The 26454-nt window shown below is 43.5% G+C and overlaps 1 protein-coding gene across 1 annotated transcript in view; it reads right to left on the reverse strand.

Annotated features, from left to right (window-relative positions):
* Window positions 1-24289, reverse strand: part of UHRF2 (ubiquitin like with PHD and ring finger domains 2) — a 113187-nt gene extending 88898 nt beyond the window's left edge. Inside the window, exons 1-2 of the mRNA XM_044272564.1 lie at window positions 24164-24289; window positions 23716-23887 (exon numbers count right to left, since the gene is read on the reverse strand). Coding sequence (XP_044128499.1) covers window positions 23716-23868 — 153 coding nt within the window. The 5' untranslated portion in view covers window positions 23869-23887; window positions 24164-24289. The remainder of the gene's footprint in view (window positions 1-23715; window positions 23888-24163) is intronic.
* Between the last annotated feature and the right edge of the window lie 2165 nt (window positions 24290-26454).

Below are 26454 nucleotides of genomic sequence, written 5' to 3' on the forward strand. Positions count from 1 at the left end.
GGTTTGTCCTATAAAGGTAAAAAAAATCACCAGTACGCAAAAAAGTTAACGTTATGTTCAAAAAGTTAAAGTTTATATGTTCTGTTCAAAAGTTATTATAAAGTTAATAAATTTATTGCGTTGCGGCCTGGTTTTTTTCTTTTTTGTTTTGTTTTTTTTACCTTCCAGGTGGACCAACCGATCGACTAGCTGCAGCACTGATGTGCATTCTGACAGAAGCATTGCGCTGCTGTCAGATTACACAAAAGTCGGTGTACGCGGCGCTGCAAGACAAGATTTCTCCTCTGCAGTAAAAGATACGTTTGCCGAGGCATATGAGCTGAGGAGGCGGGAGTGTTCATATGCTTTGGCAAACGCTTTGTATAGATAAAAAAAAATAATAATCCTGGCAATGATTTATTCATCCACATCGATTCATGTGAATGGAGAAATCAGGTTTGCCAGGGCATACGAGCTAAGTGGGTATGGATGTTGGGTGGAGCTCCTATGTCCTGGCAGACGCCTTTCCCCTTTTTTTTTTTTTTTTTGGCAGAGATTTTTTCATCCACATTGATCGATGCGAATGAAGAAATCTGTGCCGTTCATTTTTTCTTTCAGCCCAGAGGCTGAACTGAAAAAAAAAATCTCATTACCTTATGCTCAATATAAGGAGAATAGCAGAAACTCCTAATGCTGGCCATACATGTAATGATTGCGGAGACCCTCAAATGCCAGGGCAGTACAAACACCCCACAACTGACCCCACTTTGGAAAGAAGACACCCCAAGGTATTCGCTGAGGGGCATATTGAGTCCATGAAAGATTTAAATTTTTGTCTCAAGTTAGCGGAAAGGGAGACTTTGTGAGAAAAAACTAAACAAAAAATCCATTTCCGCTAACTTGTGCCAAAGTTTTTTTTTTTCTATGAATTCGGCATGCCCCTCATTGAATACCTTGGGGTGTCTTCTTTCCAAAATGGGGTCACATGTGGGGTATTTATACTGCCCTGGCTTTTTAGGGGCCCTAAAGCGTGAGAAGAAGTCTGGGATCCAAATGTCTAAAAATGCCCTCCTAAAAGGAATTTGGGCACCTTTGCGCATCTAGGCTGCAAAAAAGTGTCACACATCTGGTATCGCCGTACTCTGGAGAAGTTGGGGAATGTGTTTTGGGGTGTCATTTTACATATACCCATGCTGGGTGAGATAAATATCTTGATCAAATGCCAACTTTGTATAAAAAAAATGGGAAAAGTTGTCTTTTGCCGAGATATTTCTCTCACCCAGCATGGGTATATATAAAATGACACCCCAAAACACATTCCCCAACTTCTCCTGAGTACGGCGATACCACATGTGTGACACTTTTTTGCAGCCTAGGTGGGCAAAGGGGCCCACATTCTAAAGAGCACCTTTTGGATTTCACAGGCCATTTTTTACAGGTTTTGATTTCAAACTACTTTGCACGCATTTGGGCCCCTAAAATGCCAGGGCAGTATAACTACCCCACAAGTGACCCCATTTTGGAAAGAAGACACCCCAAGGTATTTCGTGATGGGCATAGTGAGTTCATAGAAGTTTTTATTTTTTGTCACAAATTAGTGGAATATGAGACTTTGTAAGAAAAAAAAATCATTATTTTCCGCTAACTTGTGACAAAAAATAAAAAATTCGAGGAACTCACTATGCCCATGAGAGAATACCTTAGGGTGTTTACTTTCCGAAATGGGGTCATTTGTGGGGGTTTTCTACTGTCTGGGCATTGTAGAACCTCAGGAAACATGACAGGAGCTCAGAAAGTCAGAGCTGCTTCAAAAAGCGGGAATTCACATTTTTGTACCACAGTTTGTAAACGCTATAACTTTTACCCAAACCATTTTTTTTTTTTTTTTACCCAAACATTTTTTTTTTATCAGAGACATGTAGAACAATAAATGTAGCGAAAAATTTATATATGGATGTCGTTTTTTTAAAAAAAATTTACAACTGAAAGTGAAAAATGTCATTTTTTTGCAAACATTTAGTTAAATTTCGATTAATAACAAAAAAAGTAAAAATGTCAGCAGCAATGAAATACCACCAAATGAAAGCTCTATTAGTGAGAAGAAAAGGAGGTAAAATTAATTTGGGTGGTAAGTTGCATGACCGAGCAATAAACGGTGAAAGTAGTGTAGTGCAGAATTGTAAAAAGTGGTCTGGTCATTAAGGGTTTGGTCTGGTTTAAGCTAGGGGGGCTGAGGTGGTTAAAGAATTTGTTTTGGTGATGCTATTTTTCATTTTCCAAGCCAATATCTATTTAAAAAAAATAAAACCCTGCAGTTTTCACACTGGCCACTACATCAGTACAGATTACTTTACTACAGTTATCTGATTATCATTATGGCAGAATTACAATTACATATCTCCTAGACCCCCCTCCAGAATTTTCTTTATTTCTGCATAAATTTGACTTAAAAGTACATGATATTTTCACACAAGTCCTAAAAGTACATAACCAAATCAAACAAGCGAGTCAAAAATATTACACTTGGTCATTTATGTATTGAGGAAAATGATCCATTATTACAGGACTGTGAAATTAGAGTCAGGGTTTTCAAAAAATTGGATGAGAATCAGGTGTGAGTGTGCAACCCGTTTTAATTTAAAGAACAAGGATCTATCAAAGTCTGACCTTCCCAACAGATGTTTGTGAAAGTATCTTGGCATGTACAAAGGAGATTTCTGAGGATCTCAAAAGGAGAGTTGTTGATGCTTATCAGGCTGGAAAAGGTTACACAACCATCTCTAAAGAGTCCCCCAATCCACAGTCAGATTGTGTAGAAATGGGTGAAATGCAAGACCATTATTACCCTTCTCAGGACTGGTTGACCAACAGAGATCATGCCAAGACAAGGTGTGTAATAGTCCATGAGGTCACAAAAGGAACCCAAGCTAATATCTAAGCAATTACAAGACCTTTCTCACATTAGCTTATGTTAATATTCACAAGTCTATCGCCTGGAGGACAATGAAAGACAATGGAGTGCTGCTGTTTTCCAAAACATTGCTGCCCATCTGTAGTTTGCTAAAGAGCACCTGGACAGGCCAGAAGACTATTGGAACTATGTTTAGTAGAAGGATTAGATCAAAATAGAACTTTTTTTTTTTTTTTTTATGAGAAGCATTATATTTGGAGCAAGGAAAACACTGCCTTTCAGCATAAAAACCTCAACCCATCTGTAAAACATTATAGTGGTAGTATCATGGTTTTGGGGCTCTTTTGCTCCATCTGGGCCTGAATGGCTTGCAATAATTGGTGAACAATAAATTCTGAAATATACCAGCAAGCTCAAAAGGAAAATCTCAGGATATCTGTCCGTGACCTGAATGTCAAAAGAATGTCGGTCATGCAGGAAGACAATGACCCTAAGCACAGAAGTCATTATACCAAAGAATGGTTGAATAAGAATAACATTTTGGAATGGCCAAGTCAAAGTCCCGATCTTAATCCAATAGAAATGTTGTGGAAGGACCGATGCGAGCAGCTCATAGAAGGAAACCCAGCAACATAACAGAGTTAAATCTGCTTTGTACAGAAGAATAGGCCAAAATTCCTCCAAGCCAATGTGCAGGACTAATCAACAGTAACTAGAAACGTTTATTTGCAGTTATTGCTGCACATGGGGGACAGGCTGGTTACACGGGATACTGAAAGCAAAGGTTCACATACTTTTGCCCCTCATAGACATGTGATATTGGCTTATTTAACTCAATAAATAAATGACCAAGTGTAATATATTTTACTCATTTGTTTGATTTGGTTATCTTCATCTATTTTTAGGACTTAGGCAAAAATCTGATTTAGGTCAAATTTATGCAGAAATACAAAACATTCTGAAGGCTTCACAAACTTTGAACTCGCTCCTGACCCTTAGCACAGGTCACAGAGCATGCCTAGAAAACTCTCCTATGAGGTCCCCTCCTATCGATTGAACCTAAAGCCTATGGAGGATGCTGTAAAGCAGATCTCTAAATGCAAAAGATGGCCACCACCATAATCATGTTCAGGAAATAGAATAAAACTAAATATGTGCAATCAGAAAATAAAGACAGTTCAGAAAAAAAGGTGTGTGTCACTATCTGGTTTTAACTGGTGACAAATTCCCTTTAAAATTTCCACTGCATTTAAAGTTATGTGCAGATATTGTTGAGGATTAGTTCCGCAGCATATGGATGAAATATTTTAACATCTCATCCACCTATTACTCTAAATGCTGCAGTTTTTCCACACACAAGTCCACTGTGAAAAACACATGTGTCCGTACCCTTATACTTAGAAAATTGTTCATATTAAAAACTATTACATTGTTTCTGACTGCATATGGTCATTTTTATAATTAAAGGGGTTGTCTCATCATGGACACTGGGGGCATGTACAATATCGCTAGGATATGCTCCCATTGTCTTATAGGTGCGGGTCCCACCGCTGGGACCCGCACCTATATCGAGAACGGAGCCCCGCAAGTGAAGGAGGTGCGCAGCCGCCCTCCATTCATTTTCTATGGGGCCGGCAAAAATAGACAAGCGCTGGCTCAGCTATTTCCATCTGCCCCATAGAAATGAATGGGAACAGGGGACGAGCATGCGCGGTACGCTCCCATTCACTTCTATGGGGAGCTGGCTTGGTAGTGGCCGGACCGGAGTCCTCCAGCCACCCACCTTGCAGGGCTCCGTTCTCGATATAAGTGCGGGTCCCAGCGGTGGGACCCGCACCTATAAGACAATGGGGGCATATCCTAGCGATATGCCCCCATTGTCTATGATGAGTCAACCCCTTTAATGCTTTCCAAATGAATTATAACCATTTCCAGTTGTATGTTTTGTTGTTGTTTTTCCCCATACAGTTAAAGTGTAGGTTGAGTTTGGAGACACTTTTGAATGCACCAATGAATGCATTTGGAAATTGTATTGAGTAGATTCCAATTATATTCAAAATATCCATCTTTACATTTAGCCGACGTTCTGATAATAATACTGCATTGTTGTGGAGAATTTAATTTCATGTAAGCCATAATGTGTGCTATCTTTAAAAAAAAAGTACTGTATGTTGGAAAATGCTTTGACTGAGATTAGGCAAAAAACAACAACCTGCATTGTAGTAATTAAATCAACATAAAATTGCAGATGCAATTGTGCCAACGTTAAATGATACTTTAATATAATTCAGCATGAAAAAGCCAGTCACTTTTGTAATTTACTTTCTGTTACAAAAATGCTCCAGTTGCGAGATATTCTCTTTACTGCGTGGTGCCCCTTGGTGTTTGATCTGTACAGTAATGTGCACATGCATCTGCTGAGGTGGTCGCACATGCTCAGGTCCATCTTTCATTTCAATAGTTTTTATTGAGGTTTTACATGGCATATAAAACAATAACCGGGAATACCCGACAAGATATACTGCGAGAAAAGCATAACAATTATGCAATGCAACAGCGCATCACGCTAAAAACAGAATAAAGAAACATCAGGTCCATCTTTCAATTGCCATCATCCATATCTGCTAGAACATGAGACAGATATGCCTCATTCACACGTCAGTGTTCGGTCAGTGATTTCCATCAGTGATTATGAGCTAAAACCAGGATTGGAGCCTCCACAGACATAAGATATAAGGGAAAGCTCTGTGCCTGTTCTGTGTTTAGAGCCACACATGGTTTTGGTTCAAAATCACCAATGTAAATCACTGACCAAACACTGACGTGTGAATGAGGCATTATAGGGAGAGACCTGTAGCAGAAAGGACATCTCCCCCTGATCTGCCAGCCTGAAATAAATCAAGCAAAAAAGGTCTGGTTCTAGCTTTGTTAAAAAGATTGTCATGTACAATTTTTTTTTTCCCCACATGAGTCATGGCAGAACTCCTCGAATTAAAAATTAAAAGACCAAAGCATGTAATATAGCGATCAGAAAATTTAGAATTAGGATCTCTCTCTCTCAAAGCTGAAATGAAGCACACGCATGTAAAGCAGTAGACTGAACACTTCTATGGCAGCGGTTCAAGGGATTTAAATTCCAGAAGCCTAAAGTTAACTCACAGGAAGCTGACAAAATGTTCACAAACAACGGTAAAAGAATGGGGAGAACTTTTCTTTAACAACATTTAGGAAAAAAAAACCCTATAGAAAAATGACCAAAACAAACACTGATATTTTATATGCTGTTCTTTAAATTTTGGGGGGCTTATTTGATTTATTCATTTGCAGTTTTTCTAAGTGACTTAAACCCGAAATTTCCTGGATGAGAAATATGAGCTTAAGCCAGCAACTGAGGTTGTGAAAAACCATTCTCTTTTTTTTCCTTTGACCTTTGCCATTGAAACTTGGTGAACTTCCTTGACATAATTGCCTCTGATCAGAGCAGCATGGTATGTCCTTTATTTTCCAAGCCCTGTCATGTGTGGAAAGATAAAGAAAATCTGTGCGCAATAAATGCATTCTTACTCCTACTAAGCACAGTTTGCATTAGAAAAAGACATGGCTGCAATCGTGTAGTAAAAGGAACCCGATGGTCATTTCTATCTAATATTCACAGCAGAGGGGTTTGTTTTTAAGAGTTCGGATTACTACGCACTCACATTGGATATTTTCAGACAAAGAAACATTAGTAATAAGAGACAGTAGTTGGGGAAATCAGAGACTACGTGAAAGTTTAAAGGAAAACTCTTGAGTAAAATGGTCACACTACAAAAAACACTAGACATGGGGCAGACTGGCCATAGACTCTACAGGGAAATTTCCCGGTGGGCGGATGCCCAGGGGGCGCCTAAGCCCTCCTCATGGCCACCAGCCAGGTAAGGCTCCTTTCACACCTGCGTTCAGGTGTCCGCTCGTGAGCTCCGTTTGAAGGGGCTCACGAGCGGCCCTGAACGCAGCCGTCTGGCCCTAATGCATTCTAAGTGGAGGCGGATCCACTGAGAATACATCCGTCTGCCAGCGCTCAGCCTCCGCTCCGCTCAGTGAGCGGACACCTGAACGCTGCAAGCAGCGTTCGGGTGTCCGCCTGGCCGTGCGGAGGCGAGCGGATCTGTTCCGACTTATAATGGAAGTCAATGGGGACGGATCCGCTTGAAGATGACACCATATGTCTCAATCTTCAAGCGGATCCGTCCCCCATTGACTTTACATTGAAAGTCTGAACGGATCCGCTCAGGCTACTTTCACACTTAGAAAATTTTTCTAAGTTTAATGCAGACGGATCCGTTCTGAACGGAGCCACCGTCTGCATTAATATGAGCGGATCCGTTCAGAACGGATCCGATCGAACGCAGGTGTGAAAGTAGCCCGAGTTATTTAACGCTGCGACTGTCAAAAAGTTATGTACCTTGCCAGCACCTAAAGGTGCCTTCCTGACTCCTGAATTTTACTGTATATAGGAGAGCAGAATGTGGCAGCTGGTGCTGGCCACCACTGAGTGGCAGTTTCTGGGGCACTAAACCACGCTGCACTGTGGTCTTTGGCTCTGCTGGGGCGGTATTTTGTGCTGCACTACTGGTATTGCTGGCCCCCGCCTTCTGTCAATTTGGACCCGTCAACAACACTTGCTCACTCTCCTGCTCTACACACACTATATACAAATACAAATATATATTTTATCAATTAATTAAGCATCAAACAGACACCTTAGTTGACATATATTGTAGAATGTACCGTATGTTAAAGGGTATAAATTCGTCATGACGATAGCTCAAAATAACACGTTATCCCACATGTCACAACTACAATTCAATTTTAACCTGACAAGAGTCGGGATATATTAGGAAGCAAGTGAAAAGTCAGGGTCCCGATATTGGTCATTCAAATTCAGTCGGTGAGGGCAGGACACTTCCACCGATCAGCTGTTCCCTGCAGCCTCCAGTGCTGTAACTAGCACTGTGAATGGATCAGGAAGCTCATCTCCGGGTTAGGGCTGCAGTAAACTATTATTTCAGTAATCGAGTATTCTATCGATTATTTTTTACGGTTAATCGAGTAATCTAAAAAACTAATTAATAGACTGTTTCCTTTATAAAAACTCATCAGAACCCCTGCCATCAGTCCCCAACACCCTGTGTGATCAGCCCAAGTGCATCAGTTCCCCCAGTGCCATGGGCTCCACTATCCCCCAGTGCCATTAGCTCCGTTCCCCCAGTGCCTTCAGCTCTCCCCCACCCCAGTGCCTTCAGCTCCACTTCCCCAGTGCCATCAGCCCCTCAATGCCATGTCCCCCAGTGCCATCGGATCAGCCCCTCCATGTCCCCCAGTGCCATCGGATCAGCCCCTCCATGTCCCCCAGTGCCATCGGATCAGCCACTCCATGTCCCCCAGTGCCATCGGATCAGCCCCTCCATGTCCCCCAGTGCCATCGGATCAGCCCCTCCATGTCCCCCAGTGCCATCGGATCAGCCCCTCCATGTCCCCCAGTGCCATCGGATCAGCCCCTCCATGTCCCCTACTCCCCCAGTGCAATCAGATCAGCCGCCCCCCCCCCCCCCATGTCCCTCACTGCCATCAGTCAGCCCCTCCATGTCCCCACTCCCATCTGCCCCTCCATGCCATCCATTGCCGGCTGTCCCCCTTCAGTGCCATGTCCCCAACGCCAGTAAAATAAAATACTTACCTTTCCTGTAGGGGCGCTGCTCCACAGCTCCTTCCTCTTCTCCACGCGCTGCACTGGATCCGGACGTCACACAGTGCCGGGTCATAGTGCGCGCTTACGATGTGTCAGGATCCAGTGCAGCGCGGTACAGGCCGGCGGGTGATCATGGATCAGTAAGTAATAGCAAGCGCTTCACTCCCGCTCCGTGGTCACATGACACAAACGAATCCTTGATGCTAAAAATTTGAATCGAGGAGTTTTTTGTGTTGAATTACGAATCGCGTAATCGTTTTAGCCCTACTCCGGCCTACTGCAGCTCAGCTCTCACTGAATGGGAGCTGAGCTGAAGTAACCCAGCACGGCCACTACACTTTGAAAGGAGCTATGCTTCCTGTTACATTGAAAGTGCTAGGTCCAACTCTGGAGGCTTCAGAGAACAGCTGATGGGTAAGTGTCTCCACTTCACCCACCAATCAAATATTAATGACTTATCAGAGGACAGGTCATCAATATAACAAGCCTGAAAAACTCTTTAAAAGCTGATGTGTTTGGAAGCAGAAAAAACAGGCAAGCAAAAGAGTCTGAACACCTATGACAAAGACCTAACTGTGAAAGCTAGACTACAGTCAAACATAAGTCATATAGGGTGTCTCAGTACATAGGAAGAAATTGCTTTTTTGCTTGTAAGTATGCATAAAAAAAAAAAAAAGGCTTACTCTTAACTTACCGATTCCCCCTCCCCCCGCTGTTTTGATGGTGCTGGGGTGTCCTGCTGCGCTCCTCTTCCTGCTCTTGTTCTCGACACAGCAGGAAATGGCCAGAAATGCCGTTCAGCCAATCACTAGTTGCAGCAACGATTGGCTGAGTGGCAATCCCAGTAATTTCCTCCCATGTCGAGAACAGAAGCAGGAACTGCAGTGGCAGGGAATCTGCATGGTAAGCATAAATTGCTTTATTTTTATTTTTTCTTAACATTTTTAGGTCATTCCTAAGCTTTTTATTGCACTACAATAACCCTTTAATTAATGAGGTTTTTACACTGCTTCTGGTTCCTGGCGGAATTGGGAGCTTTCTGTGACAGGGTGGCTACTGATGGTTCTCTATAGAGTTCTCGGGCCTTTTTAATCATGGAATCAACAGGACTTGTCAAAAGATTTATTTTTTTCAGGATTTACCCTTTTACTAAACGCTGTAAACAGCGGTACAAGACAATGAAGGAGTAAAATGTACTGTACTATTGGGGCACTGTGCCTAATGCATTTATATAGGCACTACAATGTGGCTGGCACAATTTTACAGATAACAATAATTCTAGGTGAAACACTCAATGGACATTCATGGGATAGATAGGGGTGGGCGATATGGCCTAACATCTATATTGCGATATCATTTGAAGCACGTGCAATATATTATTTTCTTCTGTATGTATAGAAAAAAATACTAATTACAAAACTTGGCCCACAGCCAGTGCCATCAGCCCCATGGCATTTGCCAATTGCCATCATCATACATGTCCCCCAGAGCCAGTGCCATCAGCCCCAAGCCCCATGGCATTTGCCATCATCTGCCAGGCATGTCCCTCCATCAGCCCCATGGCATTTGCCATCATCATCATACATGTCCCCCTGTGGCCCAGAGCCAGTGCCATCAGCTCCATGGTATTTGCTGTTATCATCAGACATGATTGTCCCTCAGAGCCAGTGCCATCAGACCCGTGGCATTTGCCAATTGCCATCATCATACATGTCCCCCCCAGAGCCAGTGCCATCAGCCCCATGGCATTTGCCATCAGACATGTCCCTTAGAGCCAGTGCCATCATATCAGCCCCATGGCCATCCTTTGCAAATAGATCTCCCCCCCCCCCATAAGAATCGCTATACTTACCTTTCCTGCAGGGTGCTCGGCAGTCCGCAGGTGTTGCGTCTTCTTCCCAGCATGCATTGGGTGGGACCTGACATCACACACAGCGTCAGCTGTGTGCACGCCAGGCCCTGGCCACTCCAGTACAACACGGTGCCGGAGCCACGGAGCGGTGAGAAGCTTCTTCAATTCACTACCGCTCCGTGGTCATATCGCGGTCCGGCAATATATGCGATATGGAAAAAAATCTGTATTGTTGCACAGATTCATATCGTGCATATCGCATATATCACCCACCCCTAGATCCCATCTTTCACATTCCAAAGGAGCTCTGAACAATGCAAGATGGAATCTGAGTGGTTGCTATGGGCAACTAAGCCATTTTTCCTTTATACCAGTTTGATAAATCTCCCCCATTGTACTTATCACATAGTATGAACATTTCTGTGTGCTTGCAATACTATTTTGTTTATGCTACTTTATCAGTACTATTCTGGAATATCAGGCAAGTTGCAACTCCACATAAGGTCCTATTACACCATCTGATTCCGCAGGCAATTGTTGGGAAGGAAGCGTTGCTTCCCGCCAATCACCTGCTCGCTAGCAGATGAGACTGCTACTATTAAATGCAGCGCTCTCCTCCACAGCATGGGGAGGAGCGATCGTTAAGCCATCGTGTGTCCCCATGCTGTCTAGCCGTCAGCAGTTCGTGATTTGACAGCATGACCTGCCCCCGGAAAACTGTGATCTTTCATGTGTAATACAGACTATAGGTAATGATAGTAACGATAGTGAACACCAACAAACACTAAAAATTTCAGTAGGGCTAAGAACTCAACAGCCTTAACTTACAAACAAAACGAGGTTGGTTTTAAAGGTGCGGCCAGGGTAATCTGTGCTGGGGCTAGAGAAAGGTTCACACAGTAAAATAAAATGCTGCAGCATTTGTGTCTATCACTTTAAAACCACACAGCTACAAAGGGTCATTAATATACAGTGCCTGTCCCCAAAAAAATAATCTCAATGGGGTTAAGGTCTGGACTCTGTGGTGGCCAATCCATGTGGGAAAATGATGTCTCATGCTCCCTGAACCACTCTTTTACAACTTGAGCCCGATGAATCCTGGCATTGTCATCTTGGAATATGCCCGTGCCATCAAGGTAGAAAAAATCCATTAATGGAATAACCTGGTCATTTAGGATGTTCAGGTAGTCAGCTGACCTCATTCTTGGAGCACATACTGTTGCTGAACCTAGCTAGACCTGACCAACTGCAGCAACCCCAGATCATAGCACTGCCCCCACAGGCTTGTACAGTAGGCACTAGGCATGAAGGGTGCATCACTTCATCGGCCTCTCTTCTTACCTTGATGCACCCATCACTCTCGAACAGGGTAAATCTGGACTTATCCGACCACATGACCTTCTTCCATTGCTCCAGAGTCCAATTTTTATGCTCCCTAGCAAATTGAAGCCTTTATTCTGGTTTGCCTCACTGATTAGTGGTTTTCTAACGGCTTCCCTTGAGTTCCCTTCACATTGTGCGTGTGGAAATGCTTTTACTTTCACTATTAAACATAGCCCTGAGTTCTAACTGTTGTTTTCTTCGATTTGATTTCACCAAATGTTTAAGTGATCGCCGATCACGATCATTCAGGATTTTTTCCCGCCACAATTCTTTCTCAAATACGATGGGTCCCCACGATCCTTCCAGTTTTTAATAATGCGTTGGACAGTTCTTAACCCAATTTTAGTAGTTTCTGCAATCTCCTTAGATGTTTTCTCTGCTTGACGATTGCCAATGTTTTCAACATCTTTTTCACGACCACGAGATGTGTCTTTCGACATGGTTGTGAAGCAACTCATTGCACCAGTCAGGGTTAAATAACTTGTTGCCAGCTGAAAGATAATCGCCCATGCAGTAATTATCCAATAGGAGGCTCATAACTATTTGCTTTGTTAAATCCAGGTGGCGACTTTTTTTTTTTTTTTATACACACACGATAATATTTAATTAGATTGGTGGGGGGGTCCAAGCTCGGAGACCCCCACCAACCCCTAGAATGAGGGGAGAAAAGTGTGCACATAGTGCACTCTCTCCTCGCTGCATGACACAGGCTCAAAAAAAGTCAAAGGGCCCATCTAAACTCTGTCCTCAGCAGCACCGGGCCAGAGAAAGCAATACGTACGTTACTCTCCCCTTGTACTAGGGATCAAAAGGGGGGTCACCGCACTCAGACCCCCAACCAATGATCAGGCACTTTTTGGGATTTAGCGCACATGGTGGTTTAACATTGCTAATTTTTTTTATTTGACTATCAAAATAATTTTTGCAGTTTAGGAATGTTTTTTTTAGAGATTTTTTTTCTTAAGTTTTATTTTAAAACGTCATATTTTTTTTCAAACTATAGCTCTTTATTCATTAAATATGCAAACTGACACCAAAATGTATTATTAAAATCAGTTCCCTATTTAGTGTCAGTTGTTTTTATATATAATATGTATACTTTTCATTAAAAGACCTATGGGGCCACTGACACTTTTTTGTATTTTGCAGTTTTTCCCCTGTAACCTGGGCATCATGTGAACTGGCCCGAAGACAGTGGGTGCAGCTTGTATGGGAGACCACCAGACAGCATTGTTGAAAGAGGAGCCCAAGGCTATGCGCATGTGCTAGACACAGTCAGGCCAGTTGTAAAAGTTGGGAGCCAGCAACCATGGACGTACAAGCTCGGCTTTACACATCACTTATGATCCAAGCCCCCAGCCTCTCAGTTGTCAGAATAAAGGTCCATTTGGTAGTTACAGCTGTCTACTCTTTCTGTTACAGTACTACAAAAATAGTTACTATCTGCCCCATCTTCTCTATGGGCAACATGTAACCGAATCCCTCAGTGAGACCATAATCCATCTCATCTGTCAAGATGGATTGCAACGGTGAATCAAAAGTGAATAAGTGCAGGAGGCAGGATGGAAGATAAGAGGATGGTAAATTGAGACAGAATTTTTTTCTAATAGGGTACATTACAAAGTTTCTTATATTTGCCTGTACTGTGGAGTTATGCAAATTTGCTGAAATGGCAATGACCATTTAAAGGGGTTATTCAATAGGAGAAATACCTCCCCACACACGATGCCTGGGCCCCTCCTATAGGCGATACTTACCCGGTCCTCGGCACCACTCCATCACACAGATCAAAGCTGCCAATAGCAGGCCGCGACGGTAACCAGCATACCTAGAATCACGGATAACGCTAGGGAGGCTGGTCACCGTTGCGCCCTGCTGTTGGCTGCTCCCCTGTCACCAGATATTTTGATCCACGTGATGGAGAGATGTAGCGGTGGCCGTGCAGCGATCAGGAGGGGGGACCGGGAAAGGCAATCACAATACATTAGTAAGTGCCATGTATTAACTTTATCTAGATGATAAATACCATTTGCTGAAGTGAGACAACCCCTTTAAATAACAATGTGCATATAAAATATTCTGGTCATTATAAGCCTTCTAGAGCTGGTTATTAATGAGTTAAACTAACCAGTTGTCATCACTACGGTATTCCCAGAATTTGCAAGTTGACCAGGTAAATGTAGGTAGGACTGTCGTGGTTACAAACTCCACTCTCAGATTCTTTGCTGCCATAATCCAGTGTTGGCAGATAAATAACCATAGCCTCAAGCACTTTAAAAACTACTATATAATATGTACTGTCTCCACCAGTCTCACAGACTTTGATTCGAGTGGCACCATCACGGAATTCAGATCCTTCATCACTGTTGACAACGTATAGAGAGTATACTGATATAAGAGTGATGCAATTCCAAACCATTTATTCATTATTTGAAATATGCTGTTGTATCTTACATTTGCTTTGGTATTGCAGCCAGGTGTTCGTGCACCTATGCATTTATTTCACTTTGTATGTTTTTGTTGCGCTGAGGTGGAATGGGGTCTCAGGACCCCTGTTCTAGTGATTGTTGCGGATCCTGGTGGTGGGACTTTCAACAATCACCTGTGAATAGGTGATAACTGTTCATTTTTGGACAACCACACTAACTATATGCAACTCTAATGTTAACAAAGACTTTACAATGCTCCTAGATCATCATGTGCAATACCTTTAGGAAGTCATTTGCTTCAGTGTTCAGCCATATGTAGTGCAGACCTCTTTTTCATAATTCACCAACATGAAATTGTGTTTATTTCCTGACTCATTACAACATACTAGCTCACAATAAACACTGCTCCCAAAAGGGATATTTGGCTTGTGGGTGAAAATTCATGATGAACCCAAAATGCACTCTAACCATTATAGGGGAACTTTAATGTGACCTTCTCTAAACGTTTGAATGCACATGTCCAATTGTTCAATGTTTCAGTACTTTTTGCACAACTTGCTGTTCTCTAACAAGGAGCTTAATGGCAAGATTTACAACAGGTGTTTGTTCCATGAATCACCCAATACATTTCCTGGTTCAATTGGAATTGATATTTAAACAGTCCTCCTCATCATGCTGTTCAGATTTTGACATCATGAGACCAAGACGACACCTAACAATTGACCAACAGTACCTCGCCATTGCAAGGCTTCAAGCAGGATGTTCTCTGACGGAAGTGGCCACTGAGCTTAGAGTGTCACAGAACGTCATCAGCAGGTTGCAAAAGATATACAGAGAGATTGGAAGAGCCACAGAAAGGCATAGAAGTGGATGTCCTTTGGCCATATCGTACACCGATGACCGCTTCATGGTGAACAATGCCCTGCGGAACCGGTAGTGTGAACTTTTTATGTTTTCCATAAATTTCACCCGAAAGTCAAATATCCCTAACTTTTTGTGAGTAGTGTAATTGCCACTACAATTCTCTCACTCACTTGAAAGTCTGCAGAGGCTGCTGTAATTACAGGACTTTACTAACTAGCAAGTTCTCACTACAGACACACTAGCATCTTGCAATTTCATATGTGGGTATAATGTTCAAGTTATTTTAACTATATCACTCTCTGTCTGCAGCTGACAGCAAGTAAAGTGCTCCAGTAATTCAAGATTATTCCTACCCTGTCTCATACTGATATAAATGGAGTATGTAGCCTTCAAGTAAATAAAGCTAATTATACAGCACAAAGCAATTTTAACTGTAAAATAAAGTCCTCAAAGTAGCAATTATGATAAAATTAAAAAAAATGCATTACTTTGGGCGCCTTAATTTTGACCCGCTGGTTGTTAAATTTCGTAATAAAACTAAGGCATGGTGTAAATTATATCTGTCAGTGGCGGGAAGAGCCAATCTCATTAAAATGGTGTTGATGCCCCAGCTACTCTATGTTCTACATAATTCCCCGGTCTGGCTGTCAAAGTCCAAATTTGCTCCAATCAATGCTACTTTCAGGGAGCTCATATGGCGGAAGGGGCATCCGAGAATTAAGCTGGAAACGTTGCAATATCCTAAAACGGAAGGGGGCCTTGCAGTGCCAAACCCCTGGGTGTACTTCCTGGCGGCTCAATGCCAACATTTTAAGGGGTGGCTGGAACTGGAGTCGAGTGAGATGTCGTGTCAGTTGTTTAAGTATTGCTTGTCCTCTAGTGACCTACTGCTAATCCTTGAGACTAAGAGGGCTGGAAGGAGTGGTCCGATGGGTGATTTGGGACATTTGATGCAATCCGTGTGGAATAGGGTCAAGCTCCTGAGGGGGGTTTTCGGCAATACGGAATACACTCCACTGTGGGATAATCCCGTGCTGCCGGAATTCCTCTCCCTGTCTGAGTTTGGGGCATGGAAAGGGAAGGGTATTCTGAGGTTGGGACATCTTTTAGAGGAAAAGAAGTTCATGTCATTTGCCAGATTTCAGGAGAAGTATGAACTGCCTAGAACTCACTTTTATAAGTACCTTCAGGTGAGACACGCTTACAACTCCACATTTAAAGGTACAACTATGGTGGCGGGGAGAGATGCTGCATTGCACCTGATTCTGTCCAGGGGGGCGAGGAGAGGTATGATTTCCTGTATATACAAGATGTTGCTTGATAAGTTTCTAATGTCACATCCGCTTGCGGCTAAAAGTAAATGGGAAAAAGATGTTGGCGAATTAACTGACAACCAGTGGTCTGACATACTGGAGGCGATACCTCTCTCTTCCTTGAGTGAAGGGCGTAAACTCTCACAGCTGTTTATTGTCCATAGAGTCTACAAAACACCGGTTTTTTTGTTCCGTATAGGGTTTAGACCCACGGATGAATGTCCAAGATGCTCTGTGGTGTCTGCAGATTTGTTGCATATGATGTGGACGTGCGAAAGGTTGGGGAGATACTGGGAGTTGGTACGTCAGACGACACAGGACGTTTACAAAGTACGAATACCCTCTGACCCGAAAGTGTGTGTGTTGGGATATGTCTCTGAATTGGCCACCGGTCAGGTGCATAAAATAGCTATAGGTAGAGTGTTGTATGTTGCTAGGAAATTAATCGCCTTACATTGGATACAGACAGCGCCGCCAACGCTAGGTGAATTCTTAAGTGCGGTTGACGTGATGCTGAGTTATGAACGGATGGTATACCAGAAGCGTGGATGCCCAGCGAAATTTGAAAAATTGTGGGATCCATGGCTGTCGTTTCGACGTCTGAATAGAGGTGTTTAACAATGTGCCTTTTGAATCTTGCAGGTTGGGTGGGGTGGGATGGGAGGGGTGGGGGGGTTGGATTGTAATCTGTTTACTGCACATAGCTTGGCGTCCTTTTCGTTATTAGCCGTATGGACAGCATGTCTCTATGTCATCCTTGTACGTAATATGATAAAACGTGTAGCTACATTGTAAAATGTTCAATAAAAAATGATCTGATTTAAAAAAAAAAAAAAAAATGCATTAGTCATTATTTTAATACTCTGGGTTTGTGCAACTTCTGTACATCTTTAGGCTGGGTTTCTACATAGGGCCACAGGTTAGTTGTTAGCTGTAAGGCAAAACTGCAGCTGGTTGCTGCGTTTTGTAGGTATGTTCATGCGAAGCATATAAAAACACAAGTTTCACCTGCACTAGATGAGAAACAACGGCAACCTGGTTGACTTATTACCCTCTTAGTATATGCAGGTCTGACCTACTTCATCACCCATCACTTCCAGTGCCACCGCTCCAATTATCTCCACCACTGGAGCCATAACATCATCTTCTTGGCTGCAGCAATAACATACCCATATACCCTGGATACTTCAACAGCCAATCAGTGGGGTCAGTTTAATATGACATATGACCACTGAGGTCAGCGATTGGCTGGAATATACTGTACATTATCATAATTTCTGTCTTGAAGGACACCTTTTTAATAACGCAGATAACCCTTTAAATTTACACTGACCTGCATATACTAAGAGAGTAAAAAGTCAACTAGGTCGGCGTGGTTTCTCAGCTAGTACAGGTAAAGTATGTATTGAATTTGTCTAATGGCTGCAGTTTTGCCGCACAGCACACAACCATCCTGTAGACTTACATGGAATCCCAGCCTAAAGATGTACAGAAGTTGCACAAACGCAGAGTAATAAAATAACTAAACTGGTAACCCTGACTCCAACCTGGGGCATGTAGCTCTGTCAACTGCACCGACTACTCAATCAACTGTATTTTTCACCCTATAAGGCTACTTTCACACTAGCGTTAATATTTTCCGGTATTGAGATTCATCATAGGGTCTCAATACAGGGAAAAAACGCTTCCGTTTTGTCCCCATTCATTGTCAATAGGGGACAAAACGTAACTGAACAGAGCGGAATGCTCCAAATGCATGTTCCGTTCTCATACTGGAGAGCAAGCTGCGGTTTGCTTTCCGTCCTGGGATGCGGAGCAAGATGGATCCACCATGACCCACAATGAAAGTCAATAGGAAACAGATCAGTTTTCTCTGACGCAAATAGAAAACAGATCCGTCCCCCATTGACTTTCAATGGAGTTCATGATGGATCAGTCTTGACTATGTTAAAGATAACACCAAAAGGAATACATGGATACTCACTAAATCACATGAAATAATATGACAACACAAAATATAATTAAACCATACAAATTTGTATTATAATCACTGTAATACACATGATTGACAAAACACAGGGTTAAAAACAAAATTAAAAACACACTAGGGCTGGTGGTGCATGATTGGTGGACTAAAAAATAAAATGCAAGTGCAAATGCGCGGTCAGCAACAAGAGTAAATAAATAAATAGATACTGGCGCCAACAGCAAACGGCTACAAAATTTATAGACAAAAGGAGAGTCGTAAACCAAACAGGATATCAGTAGCGCCACAGTTGTGGCACACAAGGAGCATGAAGGTGTACAGTATAGATAGGTGAAAAGCCAATAAAGCTTAATATTGATCACCAGAAATGAGTAACATCTACCAAAAATAAGGACAACGTTATAATTTATACTGACCGCAATTTAGTCCACAGCAAAGTACAAGCACCACCAGTCCACTAGGGAGTGGACTGGTGGTGCTTGTACTTTGCTGTGTACTAAATTGCAGTCAGTATAAATTGTAATGTTGTCCTTATTTTTGGTAGATGTTACTATCTTCTGGTCATCAATATTAAAAGAGGTTGTCCGGGTTCAGAGCTGAACCCGGACATCCCTCCATTTTCACCCCGGCAGCCCCACTGACATGAGCATTGGAGCAGTTTATGCTCCGATGCTCTCCTTTGCCCTGCGCTAAATTGCACAGGGCAGAGGCATTTTTTGGAGATCCGGTGACATACCGGGCTCTCTATGGGTCTGCCAGGAACCTCGGTGACGTCACCGGCACTGATGGGCAAGATTTAGCTCTGCCCTAGCCAGTAAAACGGTTAGGGCAGAGCTAAAGCCCACCCCTGAGAGCCGGTGACGTCACCAAACACACTGCTGGGCAGAAGTTACCGCCCGGCAGTGTGTTATTGATAACAAAAGAGCCCGCGACAAAAGAGCCTGCGACGTCGGGTCACAGATCAGTTTGGGCAGGAAGAGCACTTTTTTTGTCTGATCTCAGACAATTAACATTGGGAGTCTGAGCTGGGGTCTAATAAAATTGGGGTTCTGATCTGAGCTCTTATTGTCCACCAATCATGCAGCACCAGCCCTAGTGTGTTTTTCATTTTGTTTTTAACCCTGTGTTTTGTCAATCATGTGTATTACAGTGATTATAATAAAAGTTTGTATGGTTTGATTATATCTTGTGTTGGCATATAATTTCAAGTGATTTAGCGAGTATCCATAAATTATTTTTGGTGTTGATAATTTGACTATATATGGGTCTGATATTTATATGGGAATTAGTTTTAGTGTTTCATTTATGTTAAAGATAATACAACCGGATCCTTTCATAATGGATGCAGATGGTTGTATTATCAGTAACTGAAGCGTTATTGCTGAACCCAGCAAAAATGCTAGTGTGAAACTAGCCAACACAGCTTATAGGATAAATACTATTGTGATCTTCCTTTACACAATCGCTCATTAGTACAGTAGGAGCGGTGAATACGGAGCTCCTTATGCTGCCAGTACTCACCGTTCCTGGTCTTCTCCTGCCACCGCTGAATGCTGTGACCAGTGCACAGCGTGTGGACAGAGACATGCTCTGTAACCTCACTTTGTGCGACGTCGGGTCACAGATCAGTGTGGCAGGAAGAGCACTTTTTTTGTCTGATCTCAGACAATTAACATTGGGAGTCTAAGCTGGGGTCTAATTAAAATTGGGGTTCTGATCTGAGCTCTTATTGGGGGTTTGATCTGAGGTAAATAAAGAAATATTCTCCAGCATCCGTCAGTATTGGTCGTCTTTATTGTTGATCGGCATAACAGTACATGCTTCACTCTTCACCACCCTCCACCACAGGTTAACTGTGGTAGAGGGTGGTGAAGATTGAAGCATGTACTGTTATGCCGATCTACAATAAGGACGACCAATACTGATGGATGTTGGAGAATATTCCTTTATTTTTCGGATTGTACAAGGGACGGGTCTGGTCCTCTCCGTGCACTGAACGCTTATGGTGAGCTGGATAAACTTTCTTTTTTTATGTCTGATCTGAGGTATAATTAACACTGGGGGTCTTATCTGGCATCTGACTAACATTGAGGGTCTGATTAGGGCTCTGATTTGACGTCTAATTAAAAAGGTTTTCTGAGATTTTTATATTGATGACCTATTCTCTAGATAGGTCACCTTGGGGGTCCAACATCCAGGAACCCCGACGATCAGCTGATTAAGAAGGCACTGGCGCTCCTGTGAGCACTGTGGACTTCTCCGTGCTTATCAAGCACAGTGCCGTATATTGTGTGACGGCTGTGCTTGGTATTGCACCCAGCCCCATTCAATTGAATAGGGCTAAGCTGCACCTAGGCAAGATGACTGATGAATGTGTCGTCACTGGCCTAGGAGAAGCTGTGAGAAGGCCGCGGCACTCATAGGAGCTCCGGTGCCTTCTCAAACAGCTGATCGGCGGGGGTCCCGGGTGTCAGACCCTCACCGATCAGATACTGATGACCTATCCTGAAATCTCAGCAAACCCCTTTAACATTGCAGGTCTGATTGGGGCTCTGAATTGATTAAAAATATTTTTTTTCTTATTTTCCTCTTCTAAAACCTAGGTGCAACTTCTAGGGTGAAAAATACGGTATGCAGCAAACAGAAATAATGATTATGTTAAACCAAGTTTTCTGAGGCTTGTGGGTCTGATCTAAAAGGAAAGCAAACCACACCCATGAGGATTACTTAAAAGTGTCAAACTAATTATCATATTACAAAATGTAAAAATTTCCAAGTGCATAAATCAGTACCAAACTCACCTCTTCTATTATGAGAGTTTGTCACTTGCTTTGAATTGTAAAATAAAAACTGTAAAATATACTGGAAAGCTATCAAAAATCAAAGAACCGAAAAAAAAAAAACTAACATTTTACATGTGTTAGGCCTCATGCACACGACCGTTGTGTGTTTTGCGGTCCGGACAGCCACTAATATAACTGCCTATTCTTGTCCGCAAAATGGACAAGAAAAGGACAGGTTATATTTTTTGGGCGGACCACGAACGGAGCAACGGATGCGGACAGCACACGGAGTGCTGTCCGCATCTTTTGCGGCCCCAATGAAGTGACTGCGGCTTGGATGCGGACCAAAACAACGTTCGTGTGCATGAGGCCTTAGATGAAGGTTCAAGTAACCAAACACAGCGCAGTACTGTGATTACTGAACCATTACACGCTGTGAGGCGAGGGGGTGGGAGGCCATACTGTGCCAGATGCCTCTCATTAACTGCGCACATTGGGAAAGATTCGAGAAAAACAAGACTGCAGAGATAACGATTAAACATGAGCATGGAGTATTGCACAATTTTCTCCATACACGACCAATGCAAAGTATCACAACCAATGATAGACTGTGATATCTAGTGACAAAGCAAGCTAAAAAACAAATCCACGTCTCGCCTGTACAAACACTGAAGACTTCCCATTGAGAGGGAACAAATTAACAAACTAGAATTAAATCACGGTCCTAATAGTTCAAGGAATGTCACGGTTAACCTGGACATCTGTAGAGGAGATCAGCCATCCCTCCAATGCACAAAACCCACGTTTACCGAGGGGTGATGGATTACTATCATCAAGCGCCAAACGAGGTTGTCTGGCAGCAATCAAAACATAAAGTGAAATTTCTATCAAATTTGTTAGCTAATCCACGGTGGTTTATATGTAGGAGAGTAAACTGGATGATCACTAGTTAAATAAGGACATTTGTACGCTGGCCTTACTCTTAGGCCCTGGCTGACATTTCCAGCACGCATTGTTCATAAAAACGAGTCACATGGCGATGGCGGCCACAGCTTAGTGGCATTTGCAGCTTGTGGGCAGAGTTCTGCAGTCAGGTTTTACCAACCAACATAAACCAGAATCTTAAAGAGAAAGGATCACGCAACGGATCCTGCGTTTGTATGATATTTAGCAATGCAGCGTACAACATGAAAAGCAATCACACCGTACAAGAAAGCGTGCATGCTTTCTAGGCTTTTACTAAGGTATCTGCTTTTTCTTTCTTATATTAACGTATACATCTCCAAATACAATACATCAATATCAACCAAGGCGAGTAGTACGGTGCACAGAAACGTTCATTCAAGGCAGACAAAGTGGTAACGACAAAAGACATAATAATGGACGGGAAACGAGCAGAAATCAGTTATTTTACACAGCACCCTTTGCTTTCCTGGAGCTTCTTTGTAACTGCCTGGCATGAGTGGGCAGCTTCCACCACGGATCACAAGTCTTCCCTGCGGCTGGAGGATTTTATGCTGCTAACTTGTTTGTGTTAATAAATACATTTGCAAAAATGTTTAATTTTTTTTAAATGTAAATAAACTTTCATTTGAGGTTTGGACGGTGAGAACCTTCTAGTCTCAGCCAATGAAAGTGCAAATCAAGACACAAATTGAATGCTTTGCAGGCCTCTCGCTCTTCGCTAGCAAAGTACTCGTGTGTCTGCATGCCAAGTTACGTCTTCTAGGCCTTTCCAGAAAGGAAGTAGAACAGTAGACGTCTAGCACACATTGATTGGGGGGGGGATGCTCGTTACTGAATCAAAAATTTGTAATCTTGCAAGAACAGGGTTAAATAAGTTCCTATTTACAAGGCGAAACGAAGAAAATAATAAAAGTGAAAAAAAAAAAAGTTTACGAAAAAGACGTTAAGCAGCAGAAAAAAAAAGCTCTGTGGCCCGGGAATGCCGCAAAGCTGATAGATGCCGAATAAACGGCGCTGCGTCTGTTAAAATGAGGATGTGATTGTACCCCTCATCTACAGGAAAACAGAAGAGGAAAGTTCGACGTTGCGGTGGTTTCAGGCCAGGTATGTAGGCATGGGTGATTAACACCGTACACTGCATCAGAAGTGGTGGACCGGGCACAGGTGTCGGGTGCTGCAGGGGTTAATGCAGTGTCGCCTACCGTGCCGTGAAGGAATGAAGGGCGGAAAGGGTTCTCAATGAGGCTTAATTAAGGGAGTACACGACAGGCTCAAACTTTGTAATACAGTACGCGTTTCAAGCCATCAAGGCGATGTTGACGGAGTCGAGTGGGGGGTGGGGCACGCAGCGTGTCCATGGGAAGAGCATATACATACGTGTTTATTCCACATCCAAGGATGTGCGGCTTGTAAAGAGACATCCCCTGGACATCAACACATGCTATATTACAAAGTTGTCCTCTCTTATGTACGCTTTATTTACCTGGATGCCGATGCCACCGCCTGCTATTGTTTACCTGTTTGCCCCGGTAGAAGAGCCGCTGCCGGTCTGGGGTGACGTTAAAACTCTCCTGGATCTTTAACCTCAAGCCCTCAATCTTGGTGAGCCTGGAGAGGTCATCGATGGTGCGGGTCTCTGTTCCGTCAATGGTCCTCACCTGGATCCACATCTTTCCTGCACTCACCAGGCTGTGGGATGAAATAGAAAGAAATCACCTCTCTGGGTTCTCCCAGTCTCCCTTGTCTTCGTAGTAATGTCACTGTTTAATGCATCAGAGTTGTGGATGACAGCCAGAGCAGCACAACAAAGAAGGCAGCTCCACCGACAGAGCAGGCGCTGCACACTGCCACACGGGCCTGCTAGCACCACCGGGCGCTCCTGCCTGCGGCGCTCAGTATTGCCTAGTGCTGGGCAGCCATGTCTGAACGGCTCCCCGAGTGTTTACTAGGAGCTGCTGCTCTCACATGGGGGTCACGGCGCCAAGCTGAAGTCTCGCGTAATGAAAGCGAGGCCGGCCCTCAGCTCCCAGGCGGCTGAGTAGAGGCAGCGAGCGCTCGGCTTCTCCCCGCCCCGTTCCCGGTGCATGTGTCCTCTGCCGTCCCTGCGCTGCATGTGCCCTCACCTCCTCCTCCTCTTCCTGAGTACTATGAGCGCGCCGCAGGGAAGGCTCTCTGCACCATGCGGTCTGCTAAGTTGTATGGAGTTGATTGACAGTGGGTCTCACATGGGGACATCCTGAGGCCAATGCTTCCTCAGCATGGCAGCCAATGGATGTACCCTGTATTTAGTCCTGGAATTGGAAAGAAAACGCAATTTCGCCATAGTTTTTTGTGGTTTTCATTTTTTTATGGTGTTCCCTGTGAGGTAAAACCAGGGGCTCCCTTAACCTTTCTGCTGCCTGAGGCGAAAACTGAAGTGGCGCATTATGCTAATTTCTTAACCTAACCCTTTCCCCCCCCAGCCCTATTGGAAAACGTTACATACAACGCTACTAAACATACAGGGTAAGGGCTCATTCACATGGCTGTAGGGCCGCATATGGCAGTTGCGCAATACACGGTCAGCAGCCGTGTGTATTCCGCATCACGGATGCGGACCCATTCACTTGAATGGGTCTGCAAATCCGGAGATACGGAAGCACTACGGAGTGTTTCCATGGTGTTCCGTTGCACAAAAATATAGAACTTGTTCTGTCTTTTTGCGGAATGGACGGATTGCAGACCCCATTCAAGTGAATGGGTCCGCGATGCGGTTGCCCCGCGGTCGGTGCCCATTTATTGCGGATCACAATTTGCGGTCCGTAGCACAAGCTCGGCCAGCACACGGTCGTTTTTTTTTTTTTTCCGTTTTTGGCAGATCATTTCAATGGATCCGCCCAAAAAAAAACGGAAGGTATTCCGTATGACTTCCATTTCCGTTCCGTTCAAAGATAGAACATGTTCTATTGTCCGCCTAACGGACAAGGATAGTACTGTTCTATTAGGGGCCAGATGTTTTGTTCTGCAAAAAAACGTATTGCACATGGATGTCATAAGTATTTTTTGCGGATCCGTGTTTTTGCGAACTGCAAAATACTGAAAAAGCCATACAGTCGTGTGAAGGAGGCCATAGGCTACATTCACACTTCAGTTATTTAGTCAGTTATTTCAATCAATAATTGTGAGCCAAAACCAGTAGTAACACCTACTCAGAGATCAGGTGTAATTATTTGATATACACCTATTCTGTGTTTTTAGCTCATAATAACTGACCAAATAACTGTGTGAACGCAGCCTTAAGTTCAATCATGTCTCCTCTGATGTAGACATTCTGTCACGCCCTGCCCTGTGAGAGGCCTGAGAAGATCTGACAGACTTGCTACACGTGAGTCTATCTGACAGATTGTTCTGTTTCTCTTTGTGGTGGTTTTGGGCAGGATCCCACCTCCCCACAGGTTCTGCTCATTAGTTATTTAGTGGTGCTATTTATACCCGCCTCTCACTTTAGCCCTTGTGGTTTATATTTGCTTCTGGAGTTTGGTGGATCTCCTGCTCCCTGTCCGTCTTATGATAAGTCCTACTCCTTCCCTTTTGTTGTGTGTTCGGGCTAGGCCTCAGGAAGACGCTGGTTCCTGCACCTTGAGCTAGGAACCGGTTGTCTTATCTCCAGCTCCCTAGCTTAGGGTTTGTTTCAGTTTCGGGTAGGATTAGGTTCCAGCACATGAGCACTTCCACCCTAAAGATTTGCTCATGTTGTCAAGGAAAGGCTCAGGGATTGTCTAGTGGTGACCTTTCCCTGTTCCCTAGCTTTGGGGCCTAGCCTGGTGTTTTGTTGCTTTTGTTATATTTGGTTTGATTCCCTCACCTACCGTGATATTATAAACCGCCCATACCGTCATTTTTTTCCCCTTGTTCTGTGCAAAATGGAAGCTGCTGATACATTGGTGGATTGCATGCAGGGATTGTCTTTGGAGGTTGCTGACCTCTGCAATTCGGTTGCACTGTGTCAGAGATCCCTCTGGTGGGAACTAGGTCAGTCTTGAACCTAAGGTCGCTCTCCCAGATAGGTTTTTGGGGGGAAGTGATAACTTTAATCGGTTCAGGGAATCTTGTAGATTGTATTTTTGTCTACGTCTGATCTCATCCGGAGATGAAAATCAAAGAGTGGGGATTATCATTTCTCTGTTAAAAGGTGATGCTCAGTCTCCGGCCTTTTCTCTGCCGATTGGTTCTCAGTCCCGCCGATCGGTGGACGACTTTTTCAGTGCCCTGGACCT

Source organism: Bufo gargarizans, chromosome 1 (genome assembly GCF_014858855.1).
Source record: "Bufo gargarizans isolate SCDJY-AF-19 chromosome 1, ASM1485885v1, whole genome shotgun sequence".
Classification (NCBI taxonomy): Eukaryota; Metazoa; Chordata; class Amphibia; order Anura; family Bufonidae; genus Bufo; species Bufo gargarizans.